We start from the raw sequence: 20,717 nt of genomic DNA on the forward strand, positions 1-20,717 counted from the left end.
AAAAGTAGTATTTTGTCTTAGATGGTCAGGTGGGAGGTTTTAGTGAGTCAGGTAAAGGTTTAGGAATGAAGGTATGTAGTAATTATTGGTTTACATTTAAAAAGAAAGAACTAAACAGTTTCCACGACACTGTTAACAAATACCATTCGTACTTTAAGTATCGTATCTTAGCTATATGTAGCGTAGCTATTAATCTGTACTATAGAATTGTTAGAATTATGGTTCATTTATGTATGTATGCCCATATTTCCAGGTGAAAGATAAAAGTCTGCAAACATGTACATCACATATTAAACCCATGCAGTGGGTTTAATTGCAATAATAAACAAACAAGCAAACAAACAAAAATAACCAAACAAATAAATAAATAAATAAATAAATGTTGCATCATAATGAGGGGGTGTGGCCAGCTTCAAACACAAACAAAATTATAATGATAGTTTTTTTTAAATTGTCATGAGTAATGATACATGATGCCTGAAACACCTTACAATTAAGATTCATTGATGAATCGATTACATTTATTTAGAAAAACGTTTTCTTGGATTGTTAAAAAAAATACATTGTTTCTATACAAAGGGACAAAAAAATTTTTTTCCCATTAATTTACTTTTGCTCTCGTGTTTGAAACCTGACGAAAGCACAGATTTTTGACAAAACTGAAAATAATAAATTGAACGATGTTCCGTATGTTATTGTCGTACGTTTGCGGGAATTGGTGTTTGTTTTAGATTTGCTTTGGATTTGTCTTTGGAAAAAAAATTTAATGAAGACATTTTTTTTATAAATACGGTAAACATGGTCAAAGTAATAAAAACAAATATGAAATTCTGAAATTTGGTCTAATTTACATGAAAATTTGTATTTTAGATATACAAAATTTGGAGATTTGTATGTAAAGTTCTAATCTTCTAAATCATTTAAAATATATATTTAAAAAGAAAAATCCTACAATATAATAAGCTCAAAACAAACAAACAAACAAACAAACAAACACAAATACACAGAATAAATCTGAATTTACTATGATTATATTTCTGAGACTTTACCCAAAACACACCTATTGTTATTATTATTATTATTATTATTATTATTATTATTATTATTATTATTATTAGTTATTTTTATTATTATTGGTAGTAATCATTATTATTATTAGTTAATTACTAATCAGTATATATTTATAGAATAAGTCTAATTAATTTGGACAGGAATCGGACAGGTGTCATGTGGGTCAAAAATCTTCTTGGAGTGAAGTAAAGAAAAGAAGAAAAGTAGAAAGAAAAAAAAAGTGTATTTTGGGTCGACACACACACAAAAAAAATAATGCAGCCCCTCCCTTTTTTGTGAGAGGGAGGAGCCGATTCAGGTGAGTCAAATTACACCTTTCTGAGTTCTGAAGCGCATTGAATCCGGAAATGTCACACAGGAACAACGCCACGTTTAGCCAGTTATTACACGTTAACACGCGAGTGTAAACACGACTTAAACTCATTTTATCGTGTCTACTTTTGCTTAGTACACACTCTGCTATGCCTGGTTTAGATTACAAGTTTCTGGAGCGACCGAGACGCCGCTTTCTGTGTCCTTTGTGCAGTAAACCGATGAGGGAACCTGTCCAGGTGTCCACCTGCGGACACAGGTTCTGTGACACCTGTCTGCAGGAGTTTCTCAGGTAAGTAGCGCGTGCACGGACTTTAAGACACGATTTATTCACTTACTGTGACGCGCCTTTGGTTTCCCTTCTGGCTACACCCGAGTCTCCATACTAGTGCACTTAATAGTACGTAAATAAAAGAACACTAGAGTCGGTTGTGTACTTTTTACGCATACTACTTAGTGCGCGAGGAGCCTGTGAGGTGTCTGACGTAGTGCATGTTTTGGTCTCAATTGTCACGTGACCTTGTTATTATAGTTTGTTACCTATTTATTGCTACCTGTTTATCCCAAATATATATATTTATACAACATACATATACATACACACACACACACACACACACACACACACATATATATATATATATATATATATATATATATATATATATATATATATATATATATATATGTGTGTGTGTGTGTATGTATATTTATAATATTTGGGGAAATAAAGGAGTTTGTAGTGTAGGTTACATTTTCATCCAGTGCATGTGGCAGTTTGAAATTTATCAATCTGTCCACAATGTTTGAAGCTCATAGCATGTGTATAATGGGGACATGCTCAGGTGCGGGGTTACTGGTGGGACGATAAGGGTTCAAGCCGCAGCACTTCGAAGCTGCCACTGTTGGGCCCTTAACCCTGTCTGCTCCAGGGGCACTGTATCATGTCTGACCCTGTATATTGACCCCAACCTCCAAAACCGGGACATGTGAAGAAAGAATTTCACAGTGCTGTGATGTATATGTGACAATGATAAAGGCTTCTTAAGAATGTTTTTGTTTGCAGTAGAATTGTCGTTTCCCTTCGCTGGAACTAAAAGAGCCAGCATGACGATGTCCCAGTAAACAAAGCGAGCTCTTGAAAGAGCCTCTGACTGTGACTCAACCGCACTGAACACCGACTGCACCCCAGATCTCCATCTGCCTGATCTCACTAACTGCTTTGTACAGTAGCTGAAATCCCAACAGTCACGCTCAGAAATGTAAAGCTTGGAGCTTGTTATAACAGGAAATGAGGAATACATTGACAAAGACACATGGCTGTGATGGCTAGTTTTGAATCGTGGCCTTTTCATACTATTCCTATATATACACACTTCTCTTCTATCTAACTATCTGGTTAGTTACAAAACCGCATTCCATGCATGCACTCGTGCATTTACAGTATATTAGTACAACACAATGACACCGTCAACGTCTGATCTAATCTAACTGCACTGAACACACTTCTGGAGAACATTTAAGGAAGCAGCAACGATTGTAATCATATTATAGATTAAGAAATACACTCACCGTCTTCAGACAGTAACTTAGCAGCCAGACATGATGCATAAAATCATGCACATACAGGTAAAGTGGTTCAGGTAATGTTCACGTCAAACATTAACTCGGACCGTTATACGGCTGGCTGTCAGGCTGGTTTGACTAATTCAAAAACTGCCAATTTCCAGGAATTTTAGCGCACAATAGTTTACACAGTGCAAAAAAAATAAACATCCAGTGCTACAGGTAGTAATGTCTTGCTGATGAGAGGTCAGATGAGAACTTTAGACTGGTTCATGTACGCAAAACACACTATGGCTTTTTAAGGTCTGCATTAGTTCATATAAATGACCGTCTATTTCTAAAGACAGACGTGACTGAAGAGTGTCAGTTAAAGTAGAACCGGTGGAACAAGATGACGGATGTTTAAAAACAACAGCAACAGTTTCCCTCGAACCAGGGAACACATTTGCACAGTGGCGGTTTTTGTGGTCACATTTGCAAATTTCTACCATTTCATACAAATTAATTTGTTTATAATGATACAACGGTTATGGTTAGGAGAGAGGCTCGTGCTTGTATCGTTATGTTACAGCGTGTCGTTATCTCTAACGAACAAGTCTGTGAGGAAAGGAAGAAACCTTGAGAGGAACCAGACTCAAAAGAGAACCGCATCCTCATTTGGGTGACGCTGGAGGGTGTGATTATAAACTGTTATAAACACCGGAGAGTGTTATTATGAATACCATCCTTTCTACAGTCTGATAATTGAGTATTGATGAGGAGGTTGTTGTTCTCAGAGACCACATGAAGTTGACATCTTCTCTTAGAATGACTAAAATCTTCATGAAGCTTAATGAAACCGGAGCTGGTTCATCTCTTGGTGTCTCAGGATCCTCACGAGCTCGGTCTTTTCTCACCGAAGGTCCGAAATCTTCATGAAGTGGAACACAACTGGAGCTGTTACAGTCTCTCGATGCCTCTCGGTAGAAAAAGGGAAGCAAGTGGAGAGGAATTAGTGTAACTGCTGTACAAAATATTAACCAGCACTAGATAATAACGTGTATTGGATCAGATCTACTGGAGCACACGGTTATAGGCTGTATTATGTGTCATGTGTACGCCTGGCTAAAGAGAGAGGTCTTTAATCTACACTTAAATTAAAATTCCTCTAAAAGACTCTCGTGGACTGTATACAGAGGCGCTCATTGTTCACACCAGTGTTATCACAGTTAGAGCTGAGTAACTTCTCTCGTTATCAGTCTAATGCATACCTGACAGCGTGGGACTGATTTCTGCTGGACCGCCAGTTATTTGCGCGGCAGCGTTTTATATCAGAGACGACGTGCAGCAGTGTAACACGGTAGTTATTATTATTATCGTGATGTTTTCTGATCTCAGGAATGAACGTAAAATCAAGCAAACGCCACAAAATGCAGAGGAGAAAAAAATTAATAAAATTTGATCTTTTTTATATAATAATTATACACAGAATGACACGAATAAGCAGATTGCTGTTTGTGACTGGCCTCGGTCTAAAAATAGAGGCAATTTATACTGAGGTTTAAAAAGAATTAAAAAAAGGAATCGAATTAAGACACAAAATTAGATACAAGAACTGCAGAAAATAAACAAACAAATAAATAAATAAATAAATGATGGCAGTCCATCTCACTGCTAATTTGGAGACACAATATTGGATATTGGAGACACAATATTTGAAGAAGCTTCCTAAAATAAATAAATAAATAAATAAAATAAGTTCTTGCCACCCAGCAGTTCCTGACTCCATAGCTGGTAATATTTCACAGTCCCGACTACAGACATGAAACCGTCTTCTCTCTGAATGCTGGTTATTTTCTGCCCTAAGCAGTAAAGATGTTGGTCCTCATCACCAAATAAATCTAAACTAGGTTCTAGAGCTCGGAGGCTGAGAAGCAGGTTCGAGGAGCTCCCAGCGTTCTTCGTGACAGGTTTCAGGCATGTACGTGATTGCACGTTATGTGAAGAACAGATCATGACACGCCATTGCAAGAAATAAAGACACAGGAATTTAAACGAGGAGTTTTGCAACGTAAGGAGAGGCCGCGAGTCAGAAATACGGATTTGATGACAGACGCACAGTTATAAGCTCCTTATTCGTTTGTTTTATTAAGAAAGCAAAACTTTAACCCATTCGCTGCTCCATGCGTTTAAATACAAATCAATCAACCGTTTTGAGTGAGCAGCGATTTACCAGTGCTCCAGTCACCTGGGGCAGGAATCATGCTGCCCTCTGCTCAGTGACCCAGTAACAGACGGGGAATTTAACGGCAGGGTTTCCCTCCAAACCGGATGAATTTCCAAACACCGTGATCTAGTTTTAAAGCATATTCAGAATTAAAGCTAATAGATTTCTGCAAGCTTGTCAGTGCAGGCAGTGTGTCTTTTTTTTACTTGTGCCATTTTGTCGACATGATGATCACATAATGTAATGAAGCTGTTTCTCACAAAAACGCTCACAGGAACGCTTTTAGGCTGAAATCTGGCAACTCTGGTTAATGATTATGGATTTTCAGGAAACTGAACTGAACTGAAACTCTGCTCTTTTACACACAGTTATGCTTCAGACTTATTTTGAGGTCGTGTTGTTAATAATCGCAACAAAATCTACAGTCAGGATGCTCCAGTGATCTGAAGCAAACATCAACCGAGATCTGATCAAGTCAATAGTGTTAACGCTCGACTCTGCATGTTGTTCCACAGTGCCGGCATATTCAAGTGCCCAGAAGATCAGATGCCTCTCGACTACGCTAAAGTAAGTAGTACAAGCGCTTGGGTTTAATTGTGGGGTCACTACGTCACCTCAGCACACCTTTCACTGAATATACTGTATGAGTCCTGTCTATAATGCGGAAATAACGCTCTTTAATGCGCTGTGTAGATTTTCCCAGATGTCGAGTTGGAGCAGCAGATTCTGGCTCTGCCCATCCGCTGCATTCACAGTGAGGAAGGTTGCCGCTGGTCAGGACAGAATAAACAACTACAGGTAAACAAAAAAACAACACGCTTTAGATTAATGTGCGAGTGGGAAAAGTGGAGAAGCTCAAATTTTGCTGTTGAATTCTGGAATCTGATTGTTCAGTAGATGTTCATTTATTTCCTATAACAACGACACGGACTCTGGTCGAACTGGGTAACTGTTTCTATGGTAACTACTTCGGATTCACCCAGAGATCACAGATAAATTTCCCGTCGTTGCTCTCGATCGCTAACGGATTTGGAATCATTGGGATCTGATCTCGTGATCCCAAAACGCTAAAGCTCTATGGTGGAGGATTTTCTCTCGCTATTCAAAACCTGTTTTTGTTTTGTTTGTTTTGTTTTTTTAAACATTTTCTTTATGAAATGTTTGATCTGACCAGCTACCAAACCACAAGCTGAACTGGTTTAACTGGTAATCCATCTTATCCTGTTGATGAGCACTAATATAAAGGATACAGTTTCTAGCTACTAACACTATTAAAGAGAAAAAACAACTTTTTATTCATCTCGTATTACACTTGATTTTTTTCTATTCATGTCATAACAAAGCTGAAAAATAAGCTTTAGCGGCGACGGTCTACCAGTTTGTTCGGCTGTGTTTTGAAAAAAAACATACTGGATATTTCTTCTGGTCTAGAAGCGATAGCCGTTGGATCCCGTCGACAGTCTGTTTAACCGCTAAACTGCGACAGTGTGCTGTTCCTGCAGGAAGAAATAAATACGACGTGGGGCTGCGACGTCCAACCTGGTGGCACTGAGATGTCGATCATACTTCCTACCACTGTTTTAGAGAATTGCTTTACGACGGAGCTGCGTAGTCTGAGGAGAGAAAATCACTCACCTGTCTTTAACTCTTCAGTTTTACGCCACATCACTGTGTCTCTGACTGTTATGTGTTTTAGGTCCATCTCTCAGTATGTACCTATAACGTGGTGCCGTGTCCAAACCGCTGCATGATGAAACTGTTGCGCCGTGATCTTCCTCAGCACCTGCAGCATGACTGCACCAAGAGAAAGCTGCGCTGTGACCACTGCGCTGATGAGTTCACAGGGGAAGCACATGAGGTCAGAACCCTTTCCATATAATCCGAAAATCAACTAGATATATAATGTCTGTGTCTGTTGTTCTGAGAGATGGGAAGAGATGGGTGGGTGAATGGATGAGGGGGAGAGAGATGGATGGATGAAGGGGAGAGAGATGGATGGATGAAGGGGAGAGAGATGGATGGATGAAGGGGAGAGAGATGGATGGATGAAGGGGAGAGAGATGGATGGATGGATGAGAAAGAAAGGGAGAGAGAGATGAATTACAGGGGGGGTGGATGAATGGGGGAGAAGAATGGATGGATGGATGAGAAAGAAAGGGTGAGAGAGAGAAATTAATTAGAGGGGGTGGATGAATGGGGGAGAGAGAGAAAAATAGATGGAGGAGTGGGAGAGAGGGACGGTTGGATAAGATGGAGATGGATAAATTAGAGGCAGACGGATGGATGATTGGGAGAGAAAAAGTAAAGCTCGCTGAAATTAAAAAGGGGAGAGGGATGAATGGGAGGGAGATGGATGGATGAGTGGGAGATGGAGAGAGTCATGGATGGGTGAGAGAACGGGATGGATGGAGGGATGGATATAGATTTGCTGATAAGTGTTGAATCTCTGTCTTTTTAATTTAATTTTTGCAAATAGCATGTATCAGATTAAGGATTACAATTTACATTAATGACAGGACTGTGTGTGTGTGTGTGTGTGTGTGTGTGTGTGTGTGTGTGTGTGTGTGTGTGTGTGTGTGTGTGTGTGTGTATGTGTGTGTATGTGTGTGTATGTGTGTGTATGTGTGTGTATGTGTGTGTATGTGTGTGTATGTGTGTGTGTGTATGTGTGTGTATGTGTGTGTATGTGTGTGTATGTGTGTGTATGTGTGTGTGTGTGTGTGTGTGTGATAGACTATTGTTGTACCCAGTGTGTATTTCTACACCGTACCTGAGGTTCCCCATATAAACCCTAAATCCACTATGTACAGTTACTGAAGATGAACGACTGACTGTATTAGATGACAATCTGAATTAAGTGTGTGATGAATGTCTCCATCCTGTAACAGAGACACCAGGACATGTGTCCAGAGGAGAGTGTGTACTGTGAGAATAAGTGTGGGGCTCGTATGGTGCGCAGGTTGCTGACGCAGCACAGCGTGTCCGAATGTCCTAAACGCAAACTGTCCTGCAAATACTGCAGCAAGGAGTTCCTGTACGACACCATTCAGGTCTGTGGAGTAAAGCTGAGACGCTGATTACACTCTGAACTGTATGAAAATTGTTAGCAGGCTGAATCGTGTGTCATTTTTATTTCCATGTGTGTGTGTGTTTTAAACAGAATCATCAGAGCCAGTGTCCACGCGTCCCAGTGCAGTGTCCTAACAGCTGTGGCACACCCGGCATCACCCGAGAGGATTTAACCATTCATGTTAAGGAGAGCTGTGGGACCTCCATGGTGCTCTGTCCCTTTAAGGACGCCGGCTGCAAATACAGAGTACGGACTCGAGTTTCTCTTTCCAGCCATAACTCGAGTCATTAATCACTACTAATCATTTCCACCTTGTCTTTCCCTGCCAGTGCTCCAAGCCTGCAGTGTCCCTTCACCTGGATGAGGCCGCTCACTCTCACCTGTCTTTACTCAGCAGCCTTGTTTCTAGGCAGAGACTCGAGCTGCGAGAGCTGAGGCGTCGTGTCGAGGAACTTTCCGGAACCCAAGACGGGACTTTGCTTTGGAAAATCCCCAACTACAGCCGTCACCTACAAGAAACCAGAAATTGCTCGAATGGAACGTCGGAGCTCTTCAGCCCCGTTTTCTACTCTCATCGCTACGGATACCGTCTCCAAGTGTCCGTCTTTCCGAACGGGAACGGCAGCGGCGAAGGAACATACCTCTCCGTCTATATCAGAGTGCTCCCGGGGGAGTACGACGGCCTGTTGGAGTGGCCGTTCCCTCACCGCGTCACCTTCTCGCTGCTGGACCAGAGCGACCCAGCACTGTCCAAACCTCAACACGTCACCGAGAGCTTCAGCCCAGATCCCAACTGGAAGAACTTCCAGAGACCTCGACCTGGAGCAATCGGGAGCGTACGTACCAGCCTTTTGGACGAGAGTATGCTGGGATTCGGCTACCCCAAGTTTATCTCGCACGAGCAGATGAAGCAAAGGAACTACATCAGAGACAACGCCATCTTCATCAAAGCTTCTGTAGATGTGGTGCAGAGAATAATCAACTAACCCGACTTGAGTTAAAAGGAGTTGAAGCAATCCAGTAAAATCATCCTTTATTATTAAGGCATGATTATATATGGTCGCCGTTTGTCCACTGTCGATTTTAGTCTTGAGGAAAAACCTCAATAAAGTGTAAGGAAGTGGACAAGGACTTGAGTTAGCAGGACTGGGGAATCGGTTCCGTCTCAGTACGGACATTCTTCTCCCATATACATAGGAGTGTTTGGGGACAATAGGATGGGTGTAGAAAAAAAGTAGGCTAATAGTTTTTTTTTAGTTTAATCGGCCTGTTAGATTTGAAATCGTGTCACTGCTAATATACAGAGAAGAATTGTTCACAAAACATTGAGTCAAGTAAAAGTACTGATATAATAATAATTATTTAAAGCGAAAGTCATAAACAAGTGGTGAACAGTTACTGAACAAAATGTCTCACCACTAATCTGAGTACCTTCTGTATAAAACATTCTACTAACTAACCAAGTGAGCTGGTTGGGAAAAATGCCACCACCTCCATTATCGAGTGCATACAAAGAACACTATCGCAAGGAACGTTTAGCTAAGCTACAGTATGTCTATCATGTTATACAAATAATGCACGTTCTGTTTTTAGCTACTTTGTTAGCTATCTAGCAAAAAATTTCACACGTTACTGTATAGGTCATAGCGGCACTGATTTGTGACTTTTCTGGTTCGTTACAGAGCTTTAATTCTGTAACGTGTCACTTTAGAGACGTAACTGGGTAGTCGGTCAGTCACTCAGCTAGCTAATTGTTTAGCATCTACTAGTCAGATGTCTAGTCTCCAGGGATGGAAAACGAAACTCAAACATACTGTGATTAATTTTAGACTTTAATATTCCTGAAGTGTCATCAATGTACTTTTGTAATGGTTCCTCACGTTTTCCAAGCTGAAGATTCTCCACAAGAGGGCGCTATTATTACTCAGTTTAAACCGATGGGTATCAGTAGATATATAGAATTGATTCAGTGTAATTTTACAGCCCTAAGGACCAAATTAGAAGTTGTAGCTTTTCTTGTAGCACTAGTATAAGAAACTTTGCAAGTCTTACTGGTGTAACGGCGGCAGCAGCAACAGGGCCAGTGGTGAAGACTTAAATACTTTTCTATTTAAATGCAGTTTGTGTCATGATTTAAAAGATGTGTATTTTCCACGTGTTTCTTACTTGAAAATAATAATAATAAAACTCCTTGATATCTCTTGAGCATGATTGTATCACAGATGATTTGTTGTGGATGAAAAACCTTGTTTTTTTTGTATATTTAACTACTTGTATTGGTGAAACTGGAGGCACAAGATAACTCCTACCAGTGAAGACACATGTACAGTAATTAAGTTTTTATGAGAGCTGAACTCATTTCTTTTGCACGTGATTCCAACATTGCTAAATATGTGTTGTGATGATGTCATAAGACGTCTTGGCCCAAAATCAGAGGTAATTTTTTTTAAAAGATTTACAGGTGCTGGTCATATAATTAGAATACAGGGCTGTCAAGTGTCACACATTGAGAGTGACAGTCACGCATTTGGGTATTTTCTCCCGCTCTCCCACCACACATCACATTTCTCACGCAGAAAAACCTTTTGACTATTTATCATATATATATATTAGGCCGCAGCACCCAAAATGTATCAGTCCGCACCGCTGTCTCTATGGAACTGGGCAGGAATCAAGCGCGTCTCAGTTCTTAGTCGAGCCTGACACTTATCAAAAAAAAGAGGCTACACAATAGCCAATCAGCAAATAGCACTATCTGGGAAAGATTTAACGCAACAACCAATGAAAAAAATTGGGGTTGCGGGGGGGTTGGAGATGTCACGCTTGCCTGTCTTCAAAACTTGAGAGCCATGAGAATATCATCAAAAAGTTGATTTATTTCACTAATTCCATTCAAAAAGTGAAACTTGTACCGTATTTTGCACACTATAAGGCTTATATGTACAGTATATATATTAGTTTAGTTTATTAATTTGTAAAGCACATTTAAAAACAGCAGCCGTTGCAGCCAAAGTGCTGTACATCAAGTAAAAACAAACAACAGTGCAAAAATAAAAACAAAAAACCTTCAAACAGAGTAAAACATACAGAGTAAAAGTGGGTTTTTAAAGCAGATTTAAACAATGAGACAGTGGTAGCAGATCTTAAATGAAGATGGAGATTGTTCCACAACTTTGGAGCTGCAGTGGCAAAAGCCCGATCGCCCTTGGTTTGAAAATGTGCACGAGGTACCGAGAGAAGGAATTGATTAGAGGACTGAAGAGATCTAGGGGTAGGGTACGGAGTGAGGAGGTCACAAATATACTGGGGAGCACAACCATGTAAAGCTTTAAAAACTTAAAGTAAAATCTTAAAATCAGTACGGAACTTAACCGGGAGCCAAAGTAATGAGGCAAGTACTGGGGTAATGTGCTCACGTTTTCTGGTGCCAGTCAGTAATCTCGCTGCCGCATTTTATATATATATATATATCCCCAGTATATTTGTGACCTCCTCACTCCGTGAATATATATATATATATATATATATATATATATATATATATATATATATATATATATATATATATATATATATATTCATAAGGACATTTCTTTTGTACAGCTATATCTGTTATACCACTTCATACTGTATCATACTTGTATAATAACCACACTATATATACCCTTATTCAGTTATATGTACATATTACTACACCTTCTGTATAACCTCATACCCTTATTTATTACACTGCCACATGTAAATAAGCCATCTATGCACTTCTGGTTAGATGCTAACGGCATTTCATTGGCTCCGTACAGGTACCTTGCACAATGACAATAAAGTTGATTCTAATCTAATCTAATGCATGGGGTAAGTACAGAAATAGACCCCGTAATTGTGACTGCGCCTTATACTTCGGTGCGCTTTATAGTGCGGAAAATACGGTATATTATATTCATTCATTCACAGACTGATATATTTCAGATGTTAATTTTGATGATTATAACTGACATCTAAGGAAAATCCCAAGTTCACTATCTCAGAAAATTAGGATTTTACTTAAGTCCAATACAAAGAAAGAATTTTTAGAAACCTGGGCCAACTGAAAAGTATGAATATGAAAAGTATGAGCATGTACAGCACTCAATACTTAGTTGGGGCCCCTAAAACACATTTAAGATCTACATCGTTGCCTTCGTCCTTATCTTCCATCTGAAAAACAGAACAAAGAGATGATTAGTACAACATTGTCTTCAGATTCTATGGTTCACAGACTCACATTGGTGTCTTAGTGGTTAGGACCTTGGTCTAAGTATAGGAAGGTTGTGTGTTCAAATTCCAAGGCCTTGGCCCCTGCAAGAGGCCTTCATTCGCTCTCTCGCTCCATCTCGGTTGCTGTCTCTCCTAGAAAGAGAGAGGAAACATTTCATTCGTATTTACAAGTTAAAGGTAAACGAACAACAAAGCAACGCTGTGGTTATGAGGGTTAAACTGGATTGTCTGTAAGCACCGAGTTCCCAAGTCGGAGACGTGTCCGTAAGTAAACATGGTGGAAACAAAGGATGTAGCATCTGTAGCATTCATTCATTCATTCATTTTCAACCGCTTATCCGAACTACCTCGGGTCACGGGAAGCCTGTGCCTATCTCAGGCGTCATCGCAGGCATCAAGGCAGGATACACCCTGGATGGAGTGCCAACCTCAAGGCACACACACTCTCTCATTCATCTGTAGCATTTGATGGTAAATTACTTTTTAAATAAGTTAAGAATTTAACTCTTCCTCATTTCAGAAGCATCAAGGCAGTACAATACCCAGAATGCAGTTTGTCTTTGTACAGCATTTGTCTCTTACAGCATCTGATGTGGTTTAAACAGAGCGGTCACTACAGAAGGCATCAGGAATTCCTGATCTCCAAAGACGATCACAGCGTTTGATCCCATCGGGTCGTCCACACACTGCACAGGAAGCTATAAAACAGAGAAAAATTCCTACATTCAAACATGAGAATGAAACCGTTTGTGTGCATGAATGTTGTCTTTATTCTGTGATCCGATTTATTAACTAAACTGATGAGCTTAAGAGGTTTACAGCCCAGCTTAATGAGCTTAATTAACAAGACTCACCTTATGATCATTATTTGTTCTTTATTTACTATTAGAGTAAAACACTTGCTGAATCAAATCCTAACCAAATAAATTTTTATTTGTCACACACACACACATACATACAGTACGACATGCAGTGAGATGCTTTTTACGTCTGTTCAGTATTCAAGCATAAGAAGGAATGGAATGAAGGATAAAAATAAAACCAAAAGGAGGTAGATAGATAAAAAGTATAAACTATATAAAATATATCAAAATTTATGTGAAAAATATATGTATATACATAAATGCGTATGGTTTTAATGACTGTCTTTAAAGTGTCCATGTGCAGTATGGTGTGTATAAAGTGGCACTGTGTGGTATGGTGTGTATAAAGTGGCACTGTGTGGTATGGTGTGTATAAAGTGGCACTGTGTGGTATGGTGTGTATAAAGTGGCACTGTGTGGTATGGTGTGTATAAAGTGGCACTGTGTGGTATGGTGTGTACAAAGTGGCACTGTGTGGTATGGTGTGTATAAAGTGGCACTGTGTGGTATGGTGTGTATAAAGTGGCACTGTGTGGTATGGTGTGTATAAAGTGGCACTGTGTGGTATGGTGTGTATAAAGTGGCACTGTGTGGTATGGTGTGTATAAAGTGGCACTGTGTGGTATGGTGTGTATAAAGTGGCACTGTGTGGTATGGTGTGTATAAAGTGGCACTGTGTGGTATGGTGTGTACAAAGTGGCACTGTGTGGTATGGTGTGTATAAAGTGGCACTGTGTGGTATGGTGTGTATAAAGTGGCACTGTGTGGTATGGTGTGTATAAAGTGGCACTGTGTGGTATGGTGTGTATAAAGTGGCACTGTGTGGTATGGTGTGTATAAAGTGGCACTGTGTGGTATGGTGTGTATAAAGTGGCACTGTGTGGTATGGTGTGTATAAAGTGGCACTGTGCTGCACAAGTCCAGAGTTAGTGTCATAGTGCAAAAAAGGTGTAAAAAAAACAGTGAAGATGGAGGGAGAGGTCCTGTAAAAGATCCTGGGTGTTTCCTGGTTTAAACTCAGAATGGCCTGCAGGAAGAAGCTTCTCCTCATTCTCTCTGTGTTTGCTTTCAAGGAGCAGAAGCGTTTCCCTGAACGCACCAAAGAAAAGAGTCCATTGTCAGGATGGCTGAGATCCTTTACAATCTTCCTGGCCCTGGTCCTGCACCGCGTGCTGTAGATGTCCTGCAGGTCAGGGAGCTCGGTGTGGCTGGTACGTTCAGCTGACCGCACCACCCTCTGGAGTGCTCCCTGTCCTGCATGGTGCTGTTCCCGAAACAGGAAGTGATGCTACCCGTCAGGACGCTCTCAATGGTGCAGTTGAGTAAATTAAGAGAATCCCAGAAGGATATTAACTACCGGTGAGTCCCTGATCTTGTTGATGGATCTACCGATCAGAGGTAGCAAGCTGAACGTGAGCGAGTTTTTGATAGAGATGACAAAGCAGTTCTGTGTGTCATCATGAATAAAGACATCTGCTAAATGCTCTACATGATGAATGTAATGAGTAAAAAGCAGCGTAGGTACCTGTTCAGCTGAAGGAGAGCACAAAAGATGAATCCTGCTCAGTACACAGCCCTGAAATCCATCATCATCATCATCATCATCATCATTAGTAATAGTAGTAGTTCTAAGCTCACACATTGGTTAATGAACTAAACTAAATTAATTAATACTTGATTAATCAGTAATGTCACTTCGTGTTTCTTAACGTACTTTACTGACCTTTGTTTAGAACTTGCTCGCTAAACACACCTGCATTCTTTAATGTTTATTCAAAACGAAATCGCTAAAGTCCACATAAACGAGTCAAAATTAATTACAGCCACGTAATAAACGCTGATCATTTTCTCAACTAGCTGTTTTTCCACATTGCTAGTTTGTTTATGTTAGTGGGCAAGAAATCCGAAATATTTCTAATTTCTACACACTCATTCGATTAAATACATTTACTACACTCCATCATCGACTTATTTCTCGTACGTTTCTTTAAAATGGCTTCCTAACTTACTGTATAGCACATTTGAGATCGCTTTAATGTCTAGAAAGTCGACTGTGTGTTATTTATATTATTAGTTTTTGTCAGCTAATCAAGTTGTTCAATCAAAAAAATGTAAAAAGACAAAAAATGGAATGAAAACAATTCATATTTATTACTAATTTCTATGTTAGCATAACTAGCAGATGCTATCGGCTAGCAAAACAGTCGAGCATATTTTACTTGGTAGCTGAAAACGTTTTAAGTTTTACGATGGTAAGTTAACTGATGGTAAGTTAATAATATTGTTATCTGTTTAAGTACTTGTTTAAGTTTATGTTTTGTACTTAAGTTTATCAGAGTTGCTTTGGAGCCTCCACAAATGTGGACTTCCCATGACGATGCTTCAACTAATTCACGTATAAAACATTAACATTCTGAATATCGAATTAAATATTTCAGTTATATTTCATAACTATTGATGGCACTTGTGTACGTGCAAATCACCGCATAAGATCTGTTCATGTTTTAAATGCAAAAAATTAATCACTCTGTCGACTACAACTAAACACATAAACATCCTAGGAAGTTGAGACGAGCTCGATTATGAACTTTAGGAATTAAAGTACATGATATTTACAGTCTGTTAGTCGAAGTGAGTGTAACGCAAAAATGTATACGTGTGTAATATATATATTATATATATATATAAATAAATATCATAGCTCACCATTGTCGAACAAGGCTTTCCTACTGCTAAAACTTGTTCCAGTCTTTAGCCTTTTTCAAAAGAACGGGACGTTTCTGCTAGACGTTTAGAATCCATGTGAAACAAGAATGTTTAGTCTGTAAGGTGATTTCCTGAAGAACTTTTTAATGAGATGTACGGTACTTTGAGAAGTCTGGAGGTGTACATTTACCCTTTCTGATATAAAAGTCAAAAAGACCCTTTTTGATAAAAAAGGGTAAATGTCACTTTAGGGGAAGCTTCAGATGAAAACTTCATCTATGTGTAATATGAAATATACTGTATGGAACATGAAGAAATAAAAGAAAGAAATTCCTGCCTGAAGTGTGACAACTCCCTTGTGGGGGGAGCCATTTCCGACATGCTATCTGTGTGAAGCGGGGATTTCTGCAGTGACGGCAACCAAAACAACACAACGGAATAAACTGGACATAAGCAACACACTTCGGGTGTCATTGTCTCCTATTACCCCAGATGGAACCGTCTCGTTCTAAAGAAACAAGCTCAGGGTTCTCATTGCTTTAGCGTTGTAGTGAGTTAAAAAGGCATGTTTAAATACAACTAAATTAAAATTATTCATTTTAATTTAATTGTATAGCCGCCACCCCCCACCCCCAGCGGGCCGCGGTAAAATGATCAATCATTGACCGGTCCGCGGCGAAAAACCACTGCACAGTACAATACAGGTAGAAATAGCTTTACCTTGTAACAATTACATTTGTTCCATCTCGCCATACCTGATTCAAAAACAATGTAAAAGTAAAAAAAATCCGCTTTTCTTACCTTTCCCTTACCTTTTATTATTTTTTTTTTTTTGAATCCCTCGCTGTGTGGCTCGCCAGTGTAAGAAATAAAAAAAATCTGTGTAAAAATAAGACGATGATGGTAATCTTAATGAAGAACAAGAAGTTTATTCCAGCATAGCAGTGACAAAATACCTATTTTGGGTTCATCGGAGTCAGTAAGAACCCCGAACAAATCCTGCTCAAGCATTTTATACTGTTTTCCCTTTTGGAAATATAAATGAGTTTCTGCTTTGAATGTGTTTTGAGCTTAAGAACTGAGTGTCTCACAAATGGCTGGGTCACACCTTGTTATTTAGCCAGATGTCATTAAATGTTAATCATGGTCACGCACACCTTGTCCTGGTGTTATTACATTTTTTATCAACCAAATGGTCACTTTAAATGTAATCGCTGTCACGTAGACCCTTTGTTCGTGGCGATCCTTGACGTCTTGCTGCCGCTCCCATACTAACGATTGAATCAAGTTGAATCAAGTTTATGATACTTATGATATGTAAACCTTTTTAGGAATGAGCTCTTTTAGATGTGTATCTTGGAGTCGGGGAGAACATGCAAACTACACACACACACAAGGCGGAGGCGGGAATCGAACGCAAACGTGCTACCCACTAAGCCACCGTGCCCCCCGCAATTTGGGTGCAGTTATCTGTAATTTCTTACAGTACTTTGTCACCTTTTTATGATGATGATCTTCCTTCTCGTAAAGTAGCCTACTGTTTTCCGAGCACCTCACTGACTCATAATCTTTGTCGATGTTATATATGAAGTATTGTACGGCTGTTTATCATTATAAAACATCACACTTACTTGCTCTGGCTAAACACTGCTTTTGCTCTTTTGCTCTTTTGTTAATGTCTTTGTGTTAATGTCTTTGTGTTGCTCGGAGTTTTCCAGAAATTCATCACAATCCTCACAACAACTTCTTTTTATTATGAAGTTATATATAATAAGATATGAGTGCAGTGCAAGAATTTGAACACCAGGGGGCTCATTATCATAAAAGGATGAAAACTGGGGAGAGAGGGAAATTCCACTGCTTATTGATCCTAGTATTGAATTTGATAATTTCTATAATAAATTGTGAGACTATGATATGATATGATACTTTATTGTCAGAACATTTTTTTTTCAGAAATTTTTTTTGCATCACATTATATTTTCTGTTTGCAGCGATCATCTCTTACACAGCATCCACTAGATGGCGCTTGTGTAATCCACAAACTCAAAAACAAAACAAAAAACAGCGTTTAACTCAGGGGAAACCCATCTTTTGACTTTAAGAGCCGATGTTCTCGATAGGTGAGTAACGTTGGTTTTGCTTTGTTACACAGAAATAATATCTACTTTGACCTTTACATGATTATGCTTGTGTGTCATTTTTGCCAGTTTGTTAATCGTATTGTTCTTCCCTTCAGCTATGATAAAGACACAGTTCTTTTCATTAGTTGCCTGGGTTACGTACGTATGTGTGGGCGGAGCCATCGATACAGGGGTGGGACCCATTTGGGTTAGGGGCGTGTTTGTTTTGGTGATTTTATATGTCAACATTGACTTTCAAAAATCGGAGACCCCACCTTTAATGGATTGTGTACAAGTGTCTGGTGTTTCCTACATTATCAGTTGTTTATGTTATGTTGATCAAAATGTATTATACTGGTTTCACCTAACTGGTTTGAATCCTCAAAACATTTAGGCATCAGTTCATTGCACAAGTCATTGAGCATAAAATGGTTAAACAAGCTCTTCTTCTTCTTCACAGTTCTATTAAACTTTTCTTGTAAATGTGTCTTGAATTGAGGAATTGTGCAGATGAACCTTGAATGTCACTAATGAAGGGGCATGTACACCTTCAGATGTACCAATAATCAACTAGTTCTCTTATATAGGTCAAGGCTGAATCTTGTGAACCTTTAAATTGGCGAGTGTACAGTATGTACAGTAATAAGAGCAAAACACAGCTTTACACTTGTTGAAAATGGATGAACAACTAGGAAATGAACATGAGAATGGGTATGTAATCCACCAGTGTGGACTGTGCTGTTATAGTGTGTGTATACATTCTCTAACACATCTAAGTGTAAATGTATTGCATTAGTGCATTTTTTCCACACAGGACTGCAGGATTAACTCATATGGATGGCAGAGGACCCCTTTTCACACCACACCAAGAGAAGGCTATTTGCATCATGGTCCGAGCAAACAATGCCATTAGGTTAAGGGAAATACAAAAGGCTGTTGTAGATAATAATAATGTATTTGAAAACATCCAGTCTGTTAGCATCTCAACTATCGAAAGGGTGTTAAAGAGACACCACATGAGCATGAAACAGCTGTACCGTGTACCATTTCAAAGGAATGGTGGCAGAGTGAAGGAGCAACGGTACCAGTATATACAGGTAAATCATCTATGGGCATACTTTATCTAATTTACATAAACTTCTTATATTTCTCCCCCACCAGCATGGGGAAAATATGTGTGTAAAATAAGTGTGCTATCTCATATTCCCCTTATAGGCCCATACAACACACAGCATGTCCTCACCTTCTTAGAGACCCTCTATAAGGGCTCTCATCCCTGATGATGAGAGGGGTCCATTTCAAGATGAATTACCAAAGTATGTGATTATAATATAATACACATAATGTGAGTTTCCATCACTCAAACAGCATCAGGGAATGGTTTTCTGACCCATAACAGGATGCTGATGAAATTTCTCCCACCCTATTCCTCATTCCTCAACCCAATTGAGGTGTTCTATTCAGCATGGAGGTGGAAGGTCTATGATTGCCAGCCACATGACCTGCAGAGGCTGGATAAGACATTCCAGAAGATTTTTTCCACTCTGTATTGCAAGGGATGATATCTGTTGTGATGTGGATGAAAATCTGTGGCCCGACAGACTGGGACGTCAGGGGGTAGAGACAGATTGCACAGTTTAGTGCGGCATGCACAGTTCTACCTAAGAAGTGTGTTTGAGGTTATTTTTTGTGTTTGAGGTTACACAGAAATTGTGTTTGAGGTTATTTACTTTCTAGAAACTCTTGCTTTCGATTTGTGCTGTCTCTATATCTACACAGTATATATCTCAAAACACATTCAAAGTGAAACCTCATTTAAACTACAAAGAGGGAGAACAGTATAAAAGGTTTGAGCATGATTTTTCCTGGGTTCTTACTCACTCTGATGAACCCAAAGTACTTCGTCACTGCTAAGATGGAATAAACTTCTTGTTCTTTATTAAGATCTTCACTCTCATTTTTCTTACATTTCTTACATTTATTTTCTCACATTTTTGTTTCTTACAGTGTCTTTCTGTGTCCGTCTGTATTTTTGTGTGTCTGTGTCTGTCTGTGTGTGTCTGTCTGTGTCTGTGTGTGTCTGTGTCTTTTTGTGTGTGTGTCTGTATGTGTGTGTGTGTGTCTGTCTGTGTGTGTCTGTCTGTGTGTGTGTCTGTCTGTGTGTGTCTGTGTGTGTCTGTGTGTGTCTGTGTCTTTTTGTGTGTGTGTCTGTATGTGTCTGTCTGTGTGTGTCTGTGTGTGTCTGTATGTGTGTGTGTCTGTCTGTGTGTGTCTGTGTCTGTATGTGTATGTCTGTGTGTGTCTGTATGTGTGTGTGTGTGTGTCTGTGTGTGTCTGTGTGTGTGTCTCTGTATGTGTGTGTGTGTGTGTCTGTGTGTGTCTTTGTCTGTATGTGTGTGTCTGTGTGTGTCTGTATGTGTGTGTCTGTGTGTGCCTGTATGTGTGTGTGTGTGTGTGTGTGTGTGTGTGTGTGTGTGTGTGTGTGTCTGTGTGTGTCTGTATGTGTGTGTGTGTGTGTGTGTCTGTGTATGTGTGTGTCTGTATGT

The 20,717-nt window shown here is 39.4% G+C and overlaps 1 protein-coding gene across 1 annotated transcript; it reads left to right on the forward strand.

The window, feature by feature from the left end:
* The first annotated feature begins 1,386 nt into the window (after positions 1–1,386).
* traf4b (tnf receptor-associated factor 4b) lies at positions 1,387–10,430 on the forward strand. Its single transcript, XM_027177375.2, has 7 exons — positions 1,387–1,675; positions 5,671–5,722; positions 5,849–5,953; positions 6,852–7,013; positions 8,044–8,205; positions 8,316–8,471; positions 8,555–10,430. The coding sequence occupies exons 1-7, from the start codon at positions 1,533–1,535 to the stop codon at positions 9,209–9,211; spliced, it is 1,437 nt and encodes a 478-aa protein (XP_027033176.1). The 5' UTR covers positions 1,387–1,532; the 3' UTR covers positions 9,212–10,430.
* The last annotated feature ends 10,287 nt before the right edge of the window (positions 10,431–20,717 follow it).

The sequence above is a fragment of the Tachysurus fulvidraco genome, chromosome 21, assembly GCF_022655615.1.
Source record: "Tachysurus fulvidraco isolate hzauxx_2018 chromosome 21, HZAU_PFXX_2.0, whole genome shotgun sequence".
Lineage (NCBI taxonomy): Eukaryota > Metazoa > Chordata > Actinopteri > Siluriformes > Bagridae > Tachysurus > Tachysurus fulvidraco.